General features: G+C 38.2%; 1 protein-coding gene and 1 long non-coding RNA gene across 3 annotated transcripts; both read left to right on the plus strand.

Annotated features, from left to right (window-relative positions):
- Window positions 1–383: 383 nt before the first annotated feature.
- LOC141907409 (uncharacterized) lies at window positions 384–5,733 on the plus strand. 2 transcript variants are annotated; one of them, XR_012619484.1, is made up of 4 exons: window positions 384–947; window positions 2,299–2,399; window positions 2,700–2,882; window positions 4,408–5,733. It is a non-coding gene; the product is annotated as an uncharacterized LOC141907409 (long non-coding RNA). The 2 variants fall into 2 exon arrangements; XR_012619485.1 differs by having other exon boundaries at window positions 384–901.
- Window positions 5,734–9,339: 3,606 nt separating this feature from the next.
- Window positions 9,340–13,691, plus strand: LOC141907555 (uncharacterized). The gene is made up of 7 exons (XM_074797237.1): window positions 9,340–9,417; window positions 9,773–10,045; window positions 10,568–10,663; window positions 10,883–11,015; window positions 11,393–11,493; window positions 11,794–11,976; window positions 12,416–13,691. Exons 2-7 carry the CDS (start codon window positions 9,809–9,811, stop codon window positions 12,458–12,460), a joined length of 795 nt encoding a protein of 264 aa, XP_074653338.1. The 5' UTR covers window positions 9,340–9,417; window positions 9,773–9,808; the 3' UTR covers window positions 12,461–13,691.
- The last annotated feature ends 3,562 nt before the right edge of the window (window positions 13,692–17,253 follow it).

The following is a 17,253-nucleotide window of genomic DNA, read 5'->3' on the forward strand; positions in this document are numbered from 1 at the left end:
GGATAGTGAGGTACAGAGGTGTTGGGATAGTGAGGTATAGAGGTGTTGGGATAGTGAGGTACAGAGGTGTTGGGATAGTGAGGTACAGAGGTGTTGGGATAGTGAGGTATAGAGGTGTTGGGATAGTGAGGTATAGAGGTGCCGGTATAGTGAGGTATAGAGGTGTTGGGATAGTGAGGTATAGAGGTGCCGGTATAGTGAGGTATAGAGGTGCCGGTATAGTGAGGTATAGATGTACTAAGATAGTGAGGTACAGAGGTGTTGGGATAGTGAGGTACAGAGGTGTTGGGATAGTGAGGTATAGAGGTGTTGGGATAGTGAGGTATAGAGGTGCCGGTATAGAGGTGTTGGGATAGTGAGGTATAGAGGTGCCGGTATAGTGAGGTATAGAGGTGTTGGGATAGTGAGGTATAGAGGTGCCGGTATAGTGAGGTATAGAGGTGCCGGTATAGTGAGGTATAGATGTACTAAGATAGTGAGGTATAGAGGTGTTGGGATATTGAGGTATAGAGGTGCCGGGATAGTGAGGTATAGATATTCGGGATAGTGAGGTATATGAGATGTCGGGAGTGTCGAAATGTCGGAGTGTCGGGAGTGCTGGGAGTGCCGGGTATGTTGGGAATGCCGGATGAGCCGGGAGTGTCGGGTATTTCGGGAGTGCCGGAGTAAATTTGATTAGCTTGACCGAATCACACCTTTTCAAAATTAGTACAACTACATCTGCGAACTTTTTCATCGTATACTGGACTTGAACCAAATTCTTTTCAGGGGAATTTCAAAAGAGGCAACGTCGTCCAGTTGGTATCTCGATCGAGCGGCAAAGCGTTGCAAATTGTACGATCGGCTACAGGAGGACTAGTCGTGGATGGTCTCGGCCCTGAAGGACCTCAGTTCCACCACGGTCGGTTCAATTGGATATTTCGAAAATTAATTTTGTTTTGCGTATGGTAAACATATTCAACATTTTCATTGAATCCAATATACAGTAGAACCTGCTTAATCTGGCTGATCAGTGTAATCCGGATTTCAATCTTATGTGAATATTTTTTATGGATTGTCTATAGATATGTAATATTTTATATTTGATCAGAATTTTCTTACCAGATGAATTTTGTTGGTCTCAAAGTACCTGAATCGAGCGGGTTCTACTGATGGCCCTTCAAAGTTGATACGGAGTTTTTTATTTCTCGGAGTTTTTCAGAGTCTCGATCCATCGAAAGGTTAAGTGGGCAGAACCATCATTTGCTAATTTTCTTTATCTAAAACATCTAAACTGTACAATACCAAACACATGCAGTCGAAAATGGCATATTATCTCCAGGGTCACATGCCCTATCATTTTGTGAATATTTGGGAATGTCATTCTTATTGATATCATATCCAAAGTCTGAGTCAAAGACTAAACAACACTATGCTAACTTTTCTTTTGATTGACTGGCGTTTATAAGGACACAAGAGCAAAACTTACTGAAGGTCTCTTCTACTCGATTATTAACTTGCTCCAGTTCATAATAGAAAAATTAAAATGTTTAATAAGCGCATTACTATTACATAATGATAATTATCGATAAAAGCAAGATGCATAAAAAGATTGCTATACATATATCAGCCGCAATGTAAATTCCTAATAATTCATCTTAATTCAATTTAATCCAATCGGAATTAGTTGTACCGGTTTGTCACATGTTTGTTGTACTTGTAAATGTCAATGCGTCAATATATATATATATATATATATATATATATATATATATATATATATATATATATATATATATATATATATATATATATATATATATATATATATATATATATATATATATATATATATATATATATATATATATATATATATATATATATATATATATATATATATATATATATATATATATATATATATATATATATATATATATATATATATATATATATATATATATATATATATATATATATATATATATATATATATATATATATATATATATATATAAAGAGAAAAAAGTAAATTCTGAAACCCGTGTCATGAGGTGAGGTGTTTGTATTTTAAAAAGTAAAGAGCCGACTGTAAACAATCTGACACGGGTTTCAGAATTTACTTTTTTCTCTTTATTTTGACTTTCGGGGATGGCATCACGATTTGATGAGAAACAATGTATCAACTTTGAAGGGCTGAATTGATGCCAAACTTTTCATCATTGCCAAATTGGTAAAGGTCACCGATTAAGACTTACCTATTTTTCTGTAGAGCCACGACTTAATCTTGGACTGTATTATATATTATTTAAACAGCTCACTGGACGGTTAAAGTTTCCGCCAATTACCGAGTTCAACTTACGAATAACGACAACTACCTGTCGATCCTGAATGGATTTACCGTTGTGAGGGATTATGTAAGTGACCGTATATTTTTGTTACTACGTGTGGGTCAAAGTACGATGGCCCATTCTTTCTTCATCAGTAGCCAAAATGTAGTCACTTAGCTATTTAATAGAATACTGGGTAGACTTCTCTTACTTGTTGGTCAACTCAGTAAATTTTACTCAAATTCCATTTGGGAAAACCCTTTTCCCTGACTTGGTATCAGGTGAAATAAGAGAAATATCTATCGTCCTAACACTACAACAGCAGAGTTCAGGTCACCTGAATGACAAACTCAGTGGTTCACTTCGATAAATATCCTTTTGTTTCAGCCACAAGGAACGATCCCGGGTGGAGAAACGGTGTTGAAATTGAACTGTGCCGAGGAATCGTTTTTGATGTTGGAAGGCAATCTCTATCCTGGCCAATATATTGGCATATTACCCGATGGAACTTTGAAATCGGCACAAGCCTCTGGCCGAGATGTTCATTCCCAATTCGAAGTCCGTCTCATTGTAAGTTGAACCGTGATCACGTATGTTGAGCCGTGATCACACGGATCAGAGCATGGGTCAGGCTCGAGCCAAATTTGGTCCGTGCCTGATTAGAGTAAACAATGCTCGAACAAAGCGAAGTGGGTCATTTCCGGTACCAGTGTGCAATTCAAATGCAATCATTGGTCTAGTGCTAAAATTTGGCTCGGGCCCGGTCCGAAGTTTTGGTTTGGCCAAATTTGGCCCGGGCCAATCAGGCTCGGGCCCATTTGGTACCCGTGTGAACAGTTTTCCCGGACCAAAAACGCTCGTGTGATCTCGGCTTTGGTCAAGTGCAGTAGCCACGCCACCTCTTAACTTGAATCCTCCCGAACCAAATTATTAGCTTACTCACCCGTAGGAGCATTCCACTACAGCTTAAAAGATATATCTCGTTTCTCCTAGTTGGCCGGGTCTTTTTATTTACTGCAATAAGATTTGTTCATTTCTATAGCTGCCTGGTCTGTTATTGTTAGTTTGATTATGATTTGAAAAATAATGTACAGGGTAGTTAGGCGGTAGGCCGGGTCAACTTATTATAAAGCTCAGCGGACACGAGAGACAAGGTATCAACTTTTTAGCTCCGCTGTGACCGAAGGTCAGCGGAGCTAATGAGTTAGGGGGGTGAGCCGTCGTCGTCCGTCCGTTCGTTCGTCCGTGCGTCTGTCAACTTTTTCTTCAAATTGCTACTAGTCCTACAGTTTTAATCAGATCAATTCCAAATTACGTATGAATGTTCTATGGAAAAAGGCCTATAAAGTCAGAGTCATGAGTCATTTTTTATTCATCCACCAGGGGGCGCCCCTGGGGGTGTTTCTATGCTTTCAAATTGCTATTAGTCCTACAGTTTTAATCAGATCGAGTCCAAATTTGGTATGAATGTTCTATGGACCAATACCTACAAAGTACAGAGCCCTTTTGGATTTGGCCACAAGGGGGCACCTCTAGGTTTGCAGCTTCTATTTCTTCAAATCACACAGCAGAGCTATATAAGCCGATAGGCTCCTTGTTTGCCTCATCTTATGTCTGTAAAAACTATGTTAAACTCCTATATTGTATCTTGCATGACATAATGATGAAAAATAAATTAAATTATATTATAATCCCTAGAAAAGACTTGAAGTTGTTTAACTGCGTTTTCTTATTGTGACCAGGTCTTCACACCCACTTTATTTTTTAAATCTTTTATTTTTTGAATACTAATCAAGACATCCTTTACAGTTCTCTTGTACTCCAATGAACCAAAAGAATATAATTTTAATCAACATTTGTTAAATTTCATCAGCTCCCAAATGTTCCAAATCAAGCAAATATATCATCTATGGGGATGAAACCCCATGGCCAGTTTCACGAAAAGGATTAATGCTTGAATCCGTATTCTCTTGAGTTTAAAAAATGCTGATAAACCATGTAGAAATAAGTAGAAAACTTGTATCAAATGGGGCCACACTCGCAAAATCTATGAAATATTTACCATAATTGTATGATTTCTTTTTCATATTTCCAGTATTCGAAATAAATTTCCCCACATCCCATGGTTGTTACGCCGGTGTGTATCGTAAATAATTTGATGGTCATCAATTTGCTGAAGCGTGTAAAAAGAAGCGTCAACGACTGTGATTTATCTACAATGTTTGTGCGAATGGGACAATATATCTCTATAACAGCACGTGAAAGCAGACTCCTCCTAATTCTACTTAATCAGAACCGGTGATAGTTAGGTGATGATTCGAGTTTGACAATCAACGTCTTGAATTCATATTATGCATTGAAATGGTGCGCAGCTTTGCGGTGTTCGAGTTAAGTGATTATTCGACTTCAAATTGATTCAAGTTAATCAGAGTTTGACGTATTTCACTGGGTACTCTAGCTGCTGGAGTCTCTGCTGTATCACTGCAGTGATATGGTATATACTGCCGCCTGCCTGTCTCAAGATATGCAGTCATCGCGATACACCCCCCCCCCCCCCCCCGATACACCGCCATACCCGCTATACCGCCAAAATCACGAATCCCCGATGTTGGCGGTGTATCGAGATATGACTGTAATTTTTGTTAACTCCATAGGCTTCTGTTCTCGTCTGCTAAACTACCGCTACTAGATATCAGTTGTTGTCTGGCGAACACCAGTTTGAATACAATATAGTGGACCTCTGTAGTATCCTCGCCCCGCTTGTCAATCATATTAGCATGAGCATGTGCAGTCTGCCGAGTCGGAAATAAAACAGTTGTATTCTGCACATCAAACGAAAAGGTCATCTCTCATTCTCTCTGCATCGAAATGATTTCTACTTTGGAACTCCAAGATCTCCACATTTGGTGCCGTGACCAGGATCGCTGAGAAAATGCCCGAAGACAATAGGAGACGACTTCTACGCTTACGAGGTCCCTATCGGAGCCCGATTACAAAAACGAAAGACAAGATACAAATCATTCTATACAGCAAGAAGATTATCCGAAACAGATTACGGACTCCGTACGTTCAAAAAGTCGACAAACTCATAGCATTAGATGACAGCATACTCCATTTAGCGATGCTGAAATGGAAGAATTTCTCACCACATCCGACGATTACAACACAGAATTGGCCGAACAAGGACAATTTTTCAATTAAGAATCGAGAAGTAAGGCTACTGCAGTTCTCCAACTCAATTAAACTCAGGATGTAAACGAACAGTGAATCTTCCGAAATAAACTCTTACATAAGAGAAAATGATGTTCGATGGGAACATTTTGGACTGGGTGGAATTCTATGAGGCATTCAACTCCGCCGTGTCATCCGATCAAAAGCTTATCCAATGTACAAAAATCCAATACTTGAAAGAATACTTATATATCCGTATGATTTCGTTTTTCTTCTCTTCATTTTCATCTTATTTATTTTTCTTTCTTCTCTTGGGCTGCATTCTTTTGTATAAGCTAACTGTTGCTTCAAAGCGGTCCTACATTTTTAATGTATTTTCTTACACATTAATTTTGTAAAAATTATACTTGTAAATAAATCATATCATATAGGCCTATAGTCAAGGTCCAACTCGAAGGAGAAGCGACCCACGTGATCAACGGACTTGTGTTAACAGAGGGAAATTATGGACATGCCATAGAACGACTTATCGACAGGTATGGTCAGAAACATATCATAATCATTGCGTACATGCGGGCATTGTGGGAATTAGGAAAACCGTTGAACAACTACAATTCGTTGAGAGAATTCTATGATAAGTTAGAATCATACATTCGTGCGCTGAAATCACTTAACAAACCGGAGGAGGATACTGCAGTAATTCAGGAACGAAAAACATCTACGTACCGATCAACAGATTACACGTCAACGCGGTGGCAATATTATTTGACTAATTACAGATTTACGGGTCTCACTATATTAAAAAGAAAATTGAGGCTGAAAATAGATCCGAAAACATGTTATTTTGTTATTCGTCAGAACGTCAGAAAAATTCGCTATTTTCCGAAAAATCGCTATTTTTGATTTATTGGTTTCATGTTGGTTTCTACTCCTCTATCTCTCTTTGGTCAATTCGCTGTTTTTACGGAAAATCCCTATTATTCTCCTTATTAATGTTTGTCAGAACCTGCAGTTTTTACTACACCCGTAACTGAACTTTCCGGAGGGGGCTTTTACTCTAGAAAATTGAGAAAGGCTCTTTCCCCAGCGAATATAAAGGGGTACGTACATCATTGATCACTGACTTACTAGCCTCATCAGCTAAGAAAAGAGTGAAACTCAATTTCAATATCCCGGTACAATATATAATTTATTCAAATACGATTTATGTATGATTCGTCCATTTGATTTACAACAATCTGGGCATGTCAATTTTCCCCTCGGTTTTCTCCTGACCCCAACACATCTATAGCGAAACTACTTAACCTCACAGTCTTCATCGTCGCAGCATATCATTTTCCCGAACTCTGCCTGAAAATGTAACAAAATAACTTAATGTCACAGTACAGAGTTCCTTGAATCACGATGCTAAACAGATACAGTAATGGTACTGGCAGTCACTGTAACAATTTTGTTTAAACCAAATGAGCAAATTGATTGTCTTGTTGTTTCAATTTATCCTTTAATATTTTTCTCAAATGGGTACCCCAAATTAACAAACTATGAATTATTGGGTATCAAGTTTGAAATTGATTCAGTAAAATCCTTAACCCAAATTTGGATTATGATACATTACAATCGACTGTTTAAAAATGCAAGCACATTCCTTTCTACATGAACACCAAATTTGAAATTTAGACAAGAGTTGTCCTTTCCAATAGTTAACTGCAATCAAATTACTAACCAGTCATTTGGCCTTCGTCGTCAACCTTCCCTTCCTTTTTTCTTTGGCATGGCCAGATTGTCGAACCATCCATAGCCGAAACAAAATATTGCTTCATTGAAATCCCTTCTAAAGATATGAGATATAAGACTTTTGGCAGAAAAATAAAATGCTGAAATGCTTTTATCAAACTTAAGGTAAATCTCACCTGGCTCTGGTTGGTGAATGATATCGTTAACAATTGGAGGATCCGGTTGAGTTTCGATTTCTGAAATATCCAAATGTCAATGCTATTTCTTAATAATTCCTTTTAAATCTTACACATAATCTCATACAGAACTTTTTTTACATACCTTTTAAATGATTCCACAAAGCGTCCGATAAATTGGAACTGCCATTCCCGATACAACAGTCTCGAATAGTATGCTGGCCGTTCGCCCTCCAATTCTACCAGCTGCTTCTTTGAACTGCTTCAAAGAAACAGTTAAAAGTGATTGCCTCTGCAAAAGCACCTTTAACAGCTTCTGGGGCCTTACTGCAATACTCTCTCGGTATGTCTTATTTACATGAGACATTGATGTCTTGATATATTGTAATAACTGTAAAAAATTTCACAAAATCCATACCTCCCAGAAGCACAGCAGTAAGGTATGAACTGCGATTGGAACACTCTTCCAGAAAAGTTTCGAATTCCATCTGTATTCGGTATTTGATGAAATGGGCACATTGGCACCCCTGGAAAAATGTCGTTCAACTAACATTTCGTGCCAATCTTAAGCGTGTAATAACTCTTCATTGGGCTGGAGCGGCATATTCGATTGCAGCTGCAAAGTAGGTGACGCGTGAAAGTTTTTCTGGATTAGCGACCCAGCAATCCCAAACAGTGAGTTCGAAGTCTATCGATTCAAAGTTACGGAGCCGTAAGCTCACCGTTCATTCTAAATGCTACTGTTAAAAAACATTTGATGAACTTTGATTCCGATGCCTCCCGTGTTTTGGAAAGCGATGGTCGATAATATCATCACGGGTGTAAACTCGGAGACCGAAGTGTTGGACTTCTACCGAAAGCCAACCGGATAAATAATGAATTGATGGAACTTAAGGGAAGTTGATTTTTTGCACATTTTGCTCGAACTTGAATAAAATGTCATCTTAAAAATTTGTTGCAGGTCGGTGGTCGAAAGTGCTCGCTTTGGCCATAACGAAGGAGCAAATAATACAGGAACATAATCTAAATTCGGCGAGAGGATCGGAAAGTGATAGTGACATTGATGAACAAGTGGAACTCCGAAATATTTTTGGGGCTGAAAGCTCGGCAGTCGCTTATCGCGCCGCCAGTAGGGAATTGCCGGTGAGATGTCCCCTCGGTTCAACTTCAATTTTGGCTATTTCTAGTTGAAGAAAATTGTAGTTTTTAAATTTTTGAAAAAAACGACGTTTCGATCTCACCCTGGAGATCATCGTCAGGGTGACCTGACGATGATCTCTAGGGTGAGATCGAAACGTCGTGTCTTTTGTATATTTTAGATTCAATAAATAAATTCTGGGTTTTAAATTCTTTTAATCTGTAAATAGTGGGATTTTATCTTATTATAGGGAGGGTGTTTATGCAAAATTTTAGGAAGTCATAGATAAACACATTTCACTAAGCTTGTAGAGGTCATCAATGTTATCTCAGTCTGAAAGGAACAATTTAAAGAATTTTTGGTCAGAAAGTGAATGGAACTCTTTCCGGATCCACCAATAACCTAACGCCCCGCAAACGACATCGCCTAGATCCACGTCGAGATGTACCAAATAGACTTGTTGTGATTCAGGATTGCATTAACCTATATTCCTATAAGATTAAGCGTAAATGCCACTGAGAAAGTGTGGTTCCATTGTTTTTGAAATGGGACTTGTCTACGGGAATGTAAAGCCGGAATAAATGCCAAGCTATTTCAGAATTTTTTATGGGGCCAGATGTTTTCGATATCAATATTTAGACCACGCTTGTATTTTTCCTGCTGATATGTATTTCAGTATTTTCTGTGTCTCGGATTAATAATAGATGTGGAAGAAAATCTAGGTAATGCGAATGTTCGATTCCAGATTTGAATCCGATTCCGTTTTATACATCTGATTTTTAGTCCGATTCCGTCTTTTACGTAGTACTCGTGGACCCGGAAATAAATGGTATGAACTGTCAAATTAGAAATTAATTCTAAGGCCCTAATTCGAAATCGCAAAAAAGTAGGTATCAGACAAAAAACTAAAGCAGTCAAATCAGTTGACACTACTAGTGAGTTGCCATGTATAGTCACATTGTCAATTCATTTCACACACACCCTCAGGCACAGAGTCTGAGATTAGATGACAGAAAATGAAACTGCTAAAGTTAGTTTCGTCGCCATAGAGTAGACACTGCCCCAATGATGTTGTAGTTTTTTAACTTGGATTGGAGCGACTGTACATAAGGTGTCCCTTATGGTTATGTGCCTAACCTTGTCCTTACCATAAAAACTTACTTTTATTTTATTACACTACTAGCCCCATGCAATTCAATTGGAAAGTGACCTATAAACTGCAGTTTGATATTCATTTTTAGATCAAATCAACAGGATTCATTAAATCAAATATCGTAATGTCCTATCCACCTCCGTCAACCGGATATTCAGGCTATCCACCTCCTGCCGGACAGCCAGGGTATCCACCGCCGACTGCAGATCCAGGGTATCCATCATCCGGAGGACCGCCGGGATATCCACCACCACCAGGCGCATACCCGCCCATGGAACCACCTCCAGCCTATACACCACAAGGCGCACAAGCACCACCGCCTCAACAGAAAACCATTTACGTTCAACAGAAAAAATCAAAGGTCGGTTATAACTAAAAGCCGTACAAAAGAACACTCTCAATAATTGTTTAACAAGTTGCTGATATCTTTGAATATATTTCGGCAGTTGCTATATTTACGTCATTCCCTCAAATGACATTCAATAATTCCCTGTGAAATCAATTTAGTGGAGCTGCTCTACTTGAGGTTTAAAAGGGGTTGCCACCCCTTTCATGTTTACATCCACCACTCTGAGAATCAGCCACCCCTTATATCTTCTGTCCCTACCAGAGTTACTGACAATATGTTATCAATGTTGATAATGCTTTGAAATATATTGAGCTGAAAAAAAGAAGATAACATCAAAATTAAATTTAAATTTTCTGTAGTTTTTTGGCTGATCAAAAGCCTTGCTACTTCAGCGGTCATGATGCCAGAATGCAGTCCTTAGAATACCAGCTTACGGAGAACACTGAGCCTAACCTGACGTTACGATACCTTAGCCATATTTTAACACCGCGTTAAATCTACACTAGATTCATAGAATTTTTTATTCTTTTCTAGGGACTCTTCGGATCACTGATGCAAGACCTCTCTCAGGGGGTTGATTCACTTTCAAATGATTTTCACAAATACAGTTCCGATAATGGCGGCATATTTGTAAGTTTTTAAGTCAGATTTAGAAAGAGATGAAAATATAATTATTATTGTCTTTGGCCTGGTTCCACAGTCGTGAGTTAAGGTTTGACCCCGAGTTAAAACATTGAAAATGAACTAATCTTAACTCAGAGTTAACTCTTACCCACAACTATGGAACCGGATCTTGTAGTTTAGTCTACCGGTATGTGTGATTGGATGTTCATTGAAAAATATTTTCAGAAAAATTTCAACAACGGCAACGTCGTCCAGTTGGTATCTCGATCGAGCGGCAAAGCATTGCAAATTGTACAATCGGCTGCAGGAGGACTAGTCGTCGATGGTCTAGGCCCTGAAGGACCTCAGTTCTACCACGGTCAGGAAATTCATGCGAAAACATTCAACATTTTTATTGAATCCGATGTATAGTTGAATCTGGTTAATCTCAATGATCAGTCTAATCCGGATTTCAATCTTATTTGAATATCATTTATGGTCCATCTGTTGATATGTAAGATTTGATGTCTGTGTGATCAGATTTATTGTTAACCATATGAATTGTGTTGATTCTAAAGGATCTGGATTGAGCGGTTTCTACTGTAATTGATGCCAGATTGTCCTCTTCGTTTTCAACAACAGAAGAGATTTTTCATCATTGCCTAATTCGCATTTGATGAAGGTCACCGATTAAAACTTACCTATCTTTCTGTAGAGCCACGACTTAATCTTGGTCTGTATTATATATTTAAACAGCTCACTGGACGGTTAAAAGTTTCTCCAATTACCGAGTTCAACTTATAAATAACTGCAACTACCTGGCGATTGTGAATGGATTTACCGTTTTAAGGAATTATGTAAGTGACTGTAAGATTTTGTTACTACATGTGGTCTTACACATTTGTATAAACACATTAGCCTTGGGTCAAAGTATGATGGCCCATTTTTTCTTCATCTGTAGCCAAAATGTGGTCACTTAGCCATTTAGTAGAATACTGGGTAGACACCTCCTTACTTGTTGGTCAACTGCATTTTCCATTGTTTGGAAAACCATTTTCCCTGATTCGGTATCGGGTGAAATATGAGAAATATCTACCATCAGGTCACCCTAATGACAAACTCAGTGGTTCACATCGATAAGTATCCATTTGTTTCAGCCACAAGGAACGAATCCGGGTCCAGAAACGCTGTTGAAGATGCACTGTGCTGAGGGATCGTTTATTATGTTCGAAAGCACAATCGATCCTGGCCGACATATTGCCATATTACCTGATGGAACTTTGAAATCGGCGCAAGCCTCTGGCCGAGATGTTCATTCTCAATTTGGAGTCCGTCTCATTGTAAGTAGATCTAGCGCAGTAGCCACTTCTTAACTCGAATTCTTCCAAACCAAATTATTACCTTACTCGCTCAAAAGTTGCTGCCAATTGATTCGAGGTAGGAAGGAGTCCAGTAAAGCTGAAAAGAATAATATCTTGTTTCTCCTAGTCGGTCAGGTCATTTGCAATGAAATGTGTAATTAGTTCTATATTTCTATAGCTGCCTGGTCTGTTATGGTTAGCTTGATTATGATTTAAAAAAAACTATAATTGCCGTAACTAATAGAATGATAACCACACTCAAACGTGGTGAACGGATAATAAGAGAAAAACCTACTATCTACAGATTAAAAGAATTTAAAATCAAGAATTTATTTATTCAATCTAAAATATATAGAATACACGACGTTTTGATCTCACCCTAGAGATCATCGTCATTAATTTATTTATATATTTCCAGTATTCTCCACATCCCATGGTTGTGACGCCGGTGTATCGTAAATAAACTTGATGGCCATCAATTTGCTGAAGTGTGTACAATGAGGTGTCAACGACTGTGATTTGAATTAACTGGCGCATGGCAGCCTAATAGCATATATCTGATGTATTTGTAACCGCTGGTAACTAATTCACTATTGTGAACGGGACAATATATGTCTATAACATTAGACAGACAACTACTCTGTAGACTCCTCCTTATTCTAATTAATTGGGGCGCACAAAGTTAGGTGATAGTTCGAGTTGGACAATCAACTTTCCGTATTCTAATTAATTGGGGCGCACAAAAGTTAGGTGATAATTCGAGTTCGACAATCAACTTTCACGGATCCAGGGCCATTCGGTGACTACATCACTCTGAAAAAAGGGCACCAACTTTAAAAAAGGCCAGTATTAATGCCCAGCGAGCGAGTTTGAGTGCCATTTATTGGTATCATGCCACTAAATTTGCCTTCACATTCAATTTGCTTGTGCCTTTTTAGATTTTTGGTGAAATTTGCCCTTTTTCGATTAGATTGATAGAACAATAATGTTTTTTAGAAAAGTGCCCTTTTGAGTAAAGGAAAATGCCTTAGATTGCTTTTTTTGATTTTGGGCAATTTATTTTCATTCACATTTTGCTTTAGTCCTAGTACAGAAAGGCAATTATTTTTTATGGCGCACAAATTGTGTGCCCTTTTCTTTACATTTTTCCCGAAACAAAAATTTTTCAAGGGCATTTGAAAACTGCGACTACCGCACGTGCTGCATGTGCGATAGTCTGGATCCGTGCCTGACTTTGAATTCATATTATGCTGAAGTGGTTCGAAGCTTAGTTAAGTGATTATTCGACTTGAAATAGATTCATGTTAGGTGGAGTCTGACCTATTTCACTGGGTACTTTAGCTGCTGGAGTCTGCTATATCACTGGTATATACTGCCTGCCTGTCTCAATGTATTATAGATATTTCTTGTTAAGTCCATAGAGGCTTCTGTTCTCTTCTGCTAAATACTTGCGCTGCTATATCAGTTGCTGATACCGGTAGTACGTGATTTATTCACATTTCGTAACAAAACAATACAATTTCTCGGAATAAAAGCTGCTTATATAATTCAATAATGTATTTGTAATAGTGATCTGATATCTTGTGAGTAATTGATTCACTAAAGAAACTTCAGTGCTGGTGCTTGTGGTGTAATTTGCTTAATTAATGCAACTATTTTTCCTGTCTCAGATTTAACTTAATGTTATTTATGGTGCTATAGATAAATAAATTGATAGTTTTAATCTATTATGAAGTTTGTTATTCTGGAATCGATATATTTTTCAGCGTCCTGTTTCACTGAGAAACCTTAGTGTCAGTGGTATATCGCTAACGCGACCCCTGGTGGTTCACGCGAGCTCTTTAGTATAGGCAGTATACGGAGCTCCGCGAACCGGCCATTCTCAGGCATGAGTGGCTTAGAATGGGACCACAAAATGCTTAGCTTTTAGTCGAGTTACATGTAACTTGTAACATTATATATGATGGGCAGTCAGCCCCTGATATTGCATATAACCTGTTCTTCATAGTGAAACGTAAGTGAATATTTGTAACACCCTGTAACGCTATATGAAACACTAGTAACTAAAAGTGAAAAATCTGTAACGCTATGTAACACACTGTAACAAGGGTGTAACAGGCTGTAACGCCCTGTAACACCATGTGAAACCCCTGTAACTAAAAGCGAAATATGTGTAACGCTATGTAACACCCTGTTACAGGGCGTTACAGCCTGTTACACCCTTGTTACAGGGTGTTACATAGCGTTACACATATTTCACTTTGAGTTACAGGGGTTTCACATGGTGTTACAGGGCGTTACAGCCTGTTACACCCTTGTTACAGGGTGTTACATAGTGTTACAGATATTTCACTTTTAGTTACTAGGGTTTCACATGGTGTTACAGGGCGTTACAGCCTGTTACACCCTTGTTGCAGTGTGTTACATAGCGTTACACATATTTCACTTTGAGTTACAGGGGTTTCACATGCTGTTACGTGGCGTTAAAGGGGTTTCACAAGGCGTTTCGAAATAGCGTTACAGGGCATTACAGCCTGTTGCACCCTTGTTACAGGGTGTTACATAGCGTTACACATATTTCACTTTGACTTACACAGGGGTTTCAGACTGTTACTGCATTAGGATATTTGCATTCTTTGACAGTTTCGCAAAGTAGATTGTATGAGGTTACAGGGCGAAAATATCCTTTTGGCTTTCCAAAAATGAAGTACGACCTAATGTTACATGTTACTTGTAACTTGATGGGAAGTTAAGTATTTCTCTGTCCCATTTTAAGCCTTATATATTCTCAGGACTGGGTGAACGTCCTGTTATTTACATTTTTTGCCTTGGTATTTTGTTTGTTTGTATGGTTTCACTTAAAAAGTCCAGAGATTCCCCGGGAGTGACTTATTCGCATTTATCCTGAATTGAATGTGCCATGGTGCTAAATACAACGAGCTTGCTGCTATTTTGGAATTAGACTAAGTGGAACTCAATTTAATCACTATCACTCAAGTTGTCTCTATTTCAATAGTTCCAATTTGTATTTGGGAATAAATTGGGATTCGAGCCCAACACGTTAGTATGGGAATTCCCTCTATCACGTGACGGAATTCTGACCATTGGTTGGCTTGCACGCTGAACGAGGAAACCCCCTACTACTATTCGCGAGTTTAAAGGCAAAAGGTTGAAAGCCTGTTTTGGTCGATGGCGAGTGACGTCACTAGTACAAATTCCGAGCGGTTCGAATCCCACAATACGCCAAAATCACTACGGCCGCTCTGAGCGCACATCGCATTTCAACGTTGCCGTTTAATAATTGTAAAATAACTAATAATAGTTTAAGTTTTATAAGGGTTAGAAGTACATTGTATTTACTGCTAGTGTATGTATATATCATGTACGGTTGCGAGAAATCCCTGCCCTAGTTAAACAGTAAGTCCACTAAATCTTTAAATTTTAAGTTGTTTAATGAAACTATTATTGTTTTAAATTGTTAAAACTGCAAACTATGGTTGTCGAAGATGCACCTTCTTCACATCCTTTGAAATCCTAGATAGCATCGCTGTCGGCAAAGACCTTCAGGTCTGTCTTCAACGGCACATCGCTTTGGAACAAGCGACTACTGTGTTATCAAATCTGAACTAGGTAAAAAAATGTTCCCCAAAAATAAAGACAAGTAAACGGATTAATTTGAGGTTTGAATGTTTTTGTTTATTTGTTGGTTCAAATCGAACCCTCGTCATCCTGATCTCCATAAATCTAAGAAAAGTATTCGCACACTTAAAACAATAAAATACGAGCAATAAGCAATAACATCAGACTGGAGTAAGTAACTTTACTTAATTCACAGATACAATCCTACACAAAACAATAGCTATTCAGTGGCGGATCCACCCCTCTATTTTTACCGATGTAGCCGCAAATCTATGCGTTACTGAGTAAAAACCGAATGAAATCTTTCTATTAAGTAATGCTCAGAATGCACCTGCTTGCATCTATTTTTCCAAAAAATTTTTAGGAAGGGTCTTCGCGTTATCGGTGCTTGCTCTGGAATGGCTTACAGCCATCTGTTGTTGCTTTCATTTGCCCCCCCCCCTTCAAAATGCTGGATCCGCCCCTGAGTGCAGACAAAATGATCGACAAAGACATACAGAACTCTAAAACAACAGTTAACAATTTAAGCAACGATAGACAAAACAGATAGCTGATTACTTTACAAACCTGTTGTCAGAACCTTAATTATTTTTACATGTACATACAGAGGACTGTTAACAATTCAACCAATGAAATTGCGATAGAGATACAGAACATACAGCTTTAACAGTAAACAATGCAACCAATGAAATTGCGATAGAGATACAGAACATACAGCTTTAACAGTAAACCATGCAACCAATGAATTGCGATTAACTAAGACCTACGAGCAATTATCAAGTTTGATAATTGCTCGTAGCTAAGACATACAGGACAAACAGGACTAACTTAATTGCGATAGACATACAGGACATACAGGATTAACAGTAGACAATTCAACCAACGAATTGCGATTAACTAAGACATACAGGACTAAACCACAGGACATACAGGACTAACAGTAGACAATTCAACAACCAATGAATTGCGATTAACTAAGACATACAGGACATACAGGACTAACTTAATTGCGATAGACATACAGGACTAACAGTAAACAATGCAACCAATGAATTGCGATCGCGATCACAAAGACATACAGGACAAAACCACAGGACATACAGGACTAACAGTAGACAATTCATTAACCAATGAATTGCGATTATTTAAGAAATACAGGACTAACTTAATTGCGATAGACATACAGGACATACAGGATTAACAGTAGACAATTCAACCAACGAATTGCGATTAACTAAGACATACAGGACTAAACCACAGGACATACAGGACTAACAGTAGACAATTCAACAACCAATGAATTGCGATTAACTAAGACATACAGGACATACAGGACTAACTTAATTGCGATAGACATACAGGACTAACAGTAAACAATGCAACCAATGAATTGCGATCGCGATCACAAAGACATACAGGACAAACAGGAATAAACCACAGTAAATTGCGATAAAAAAGACATACAGGACTAACTGCAGTAAATATATAGGGCCTTAGGAATGCAAAATTCATTCATTTTGTCATTTGTAAACATTCCACAACTTATTTCATTATGTCATTTCCAGTTTTCAAAGGGAATTTTCTTAACTTCAGATGCCTCGAGGACATAGAGCACTA

The sequence above is a fragment of the Tubulanus polymorphus genome, chromosome 6 (assembly GCF_964204645.1).
Source record: "Tubulanus polymorphus chromosome 6, tnTubPoly1.2, whole genome shotgun sequence".
Lineage (NCBI taxonomy): Eukaryota > Metazoa > Nemertea > Palaeonemertea > Tubulaniformes > Tubulanidae > Tubulanus > Tubulanus polymorphus.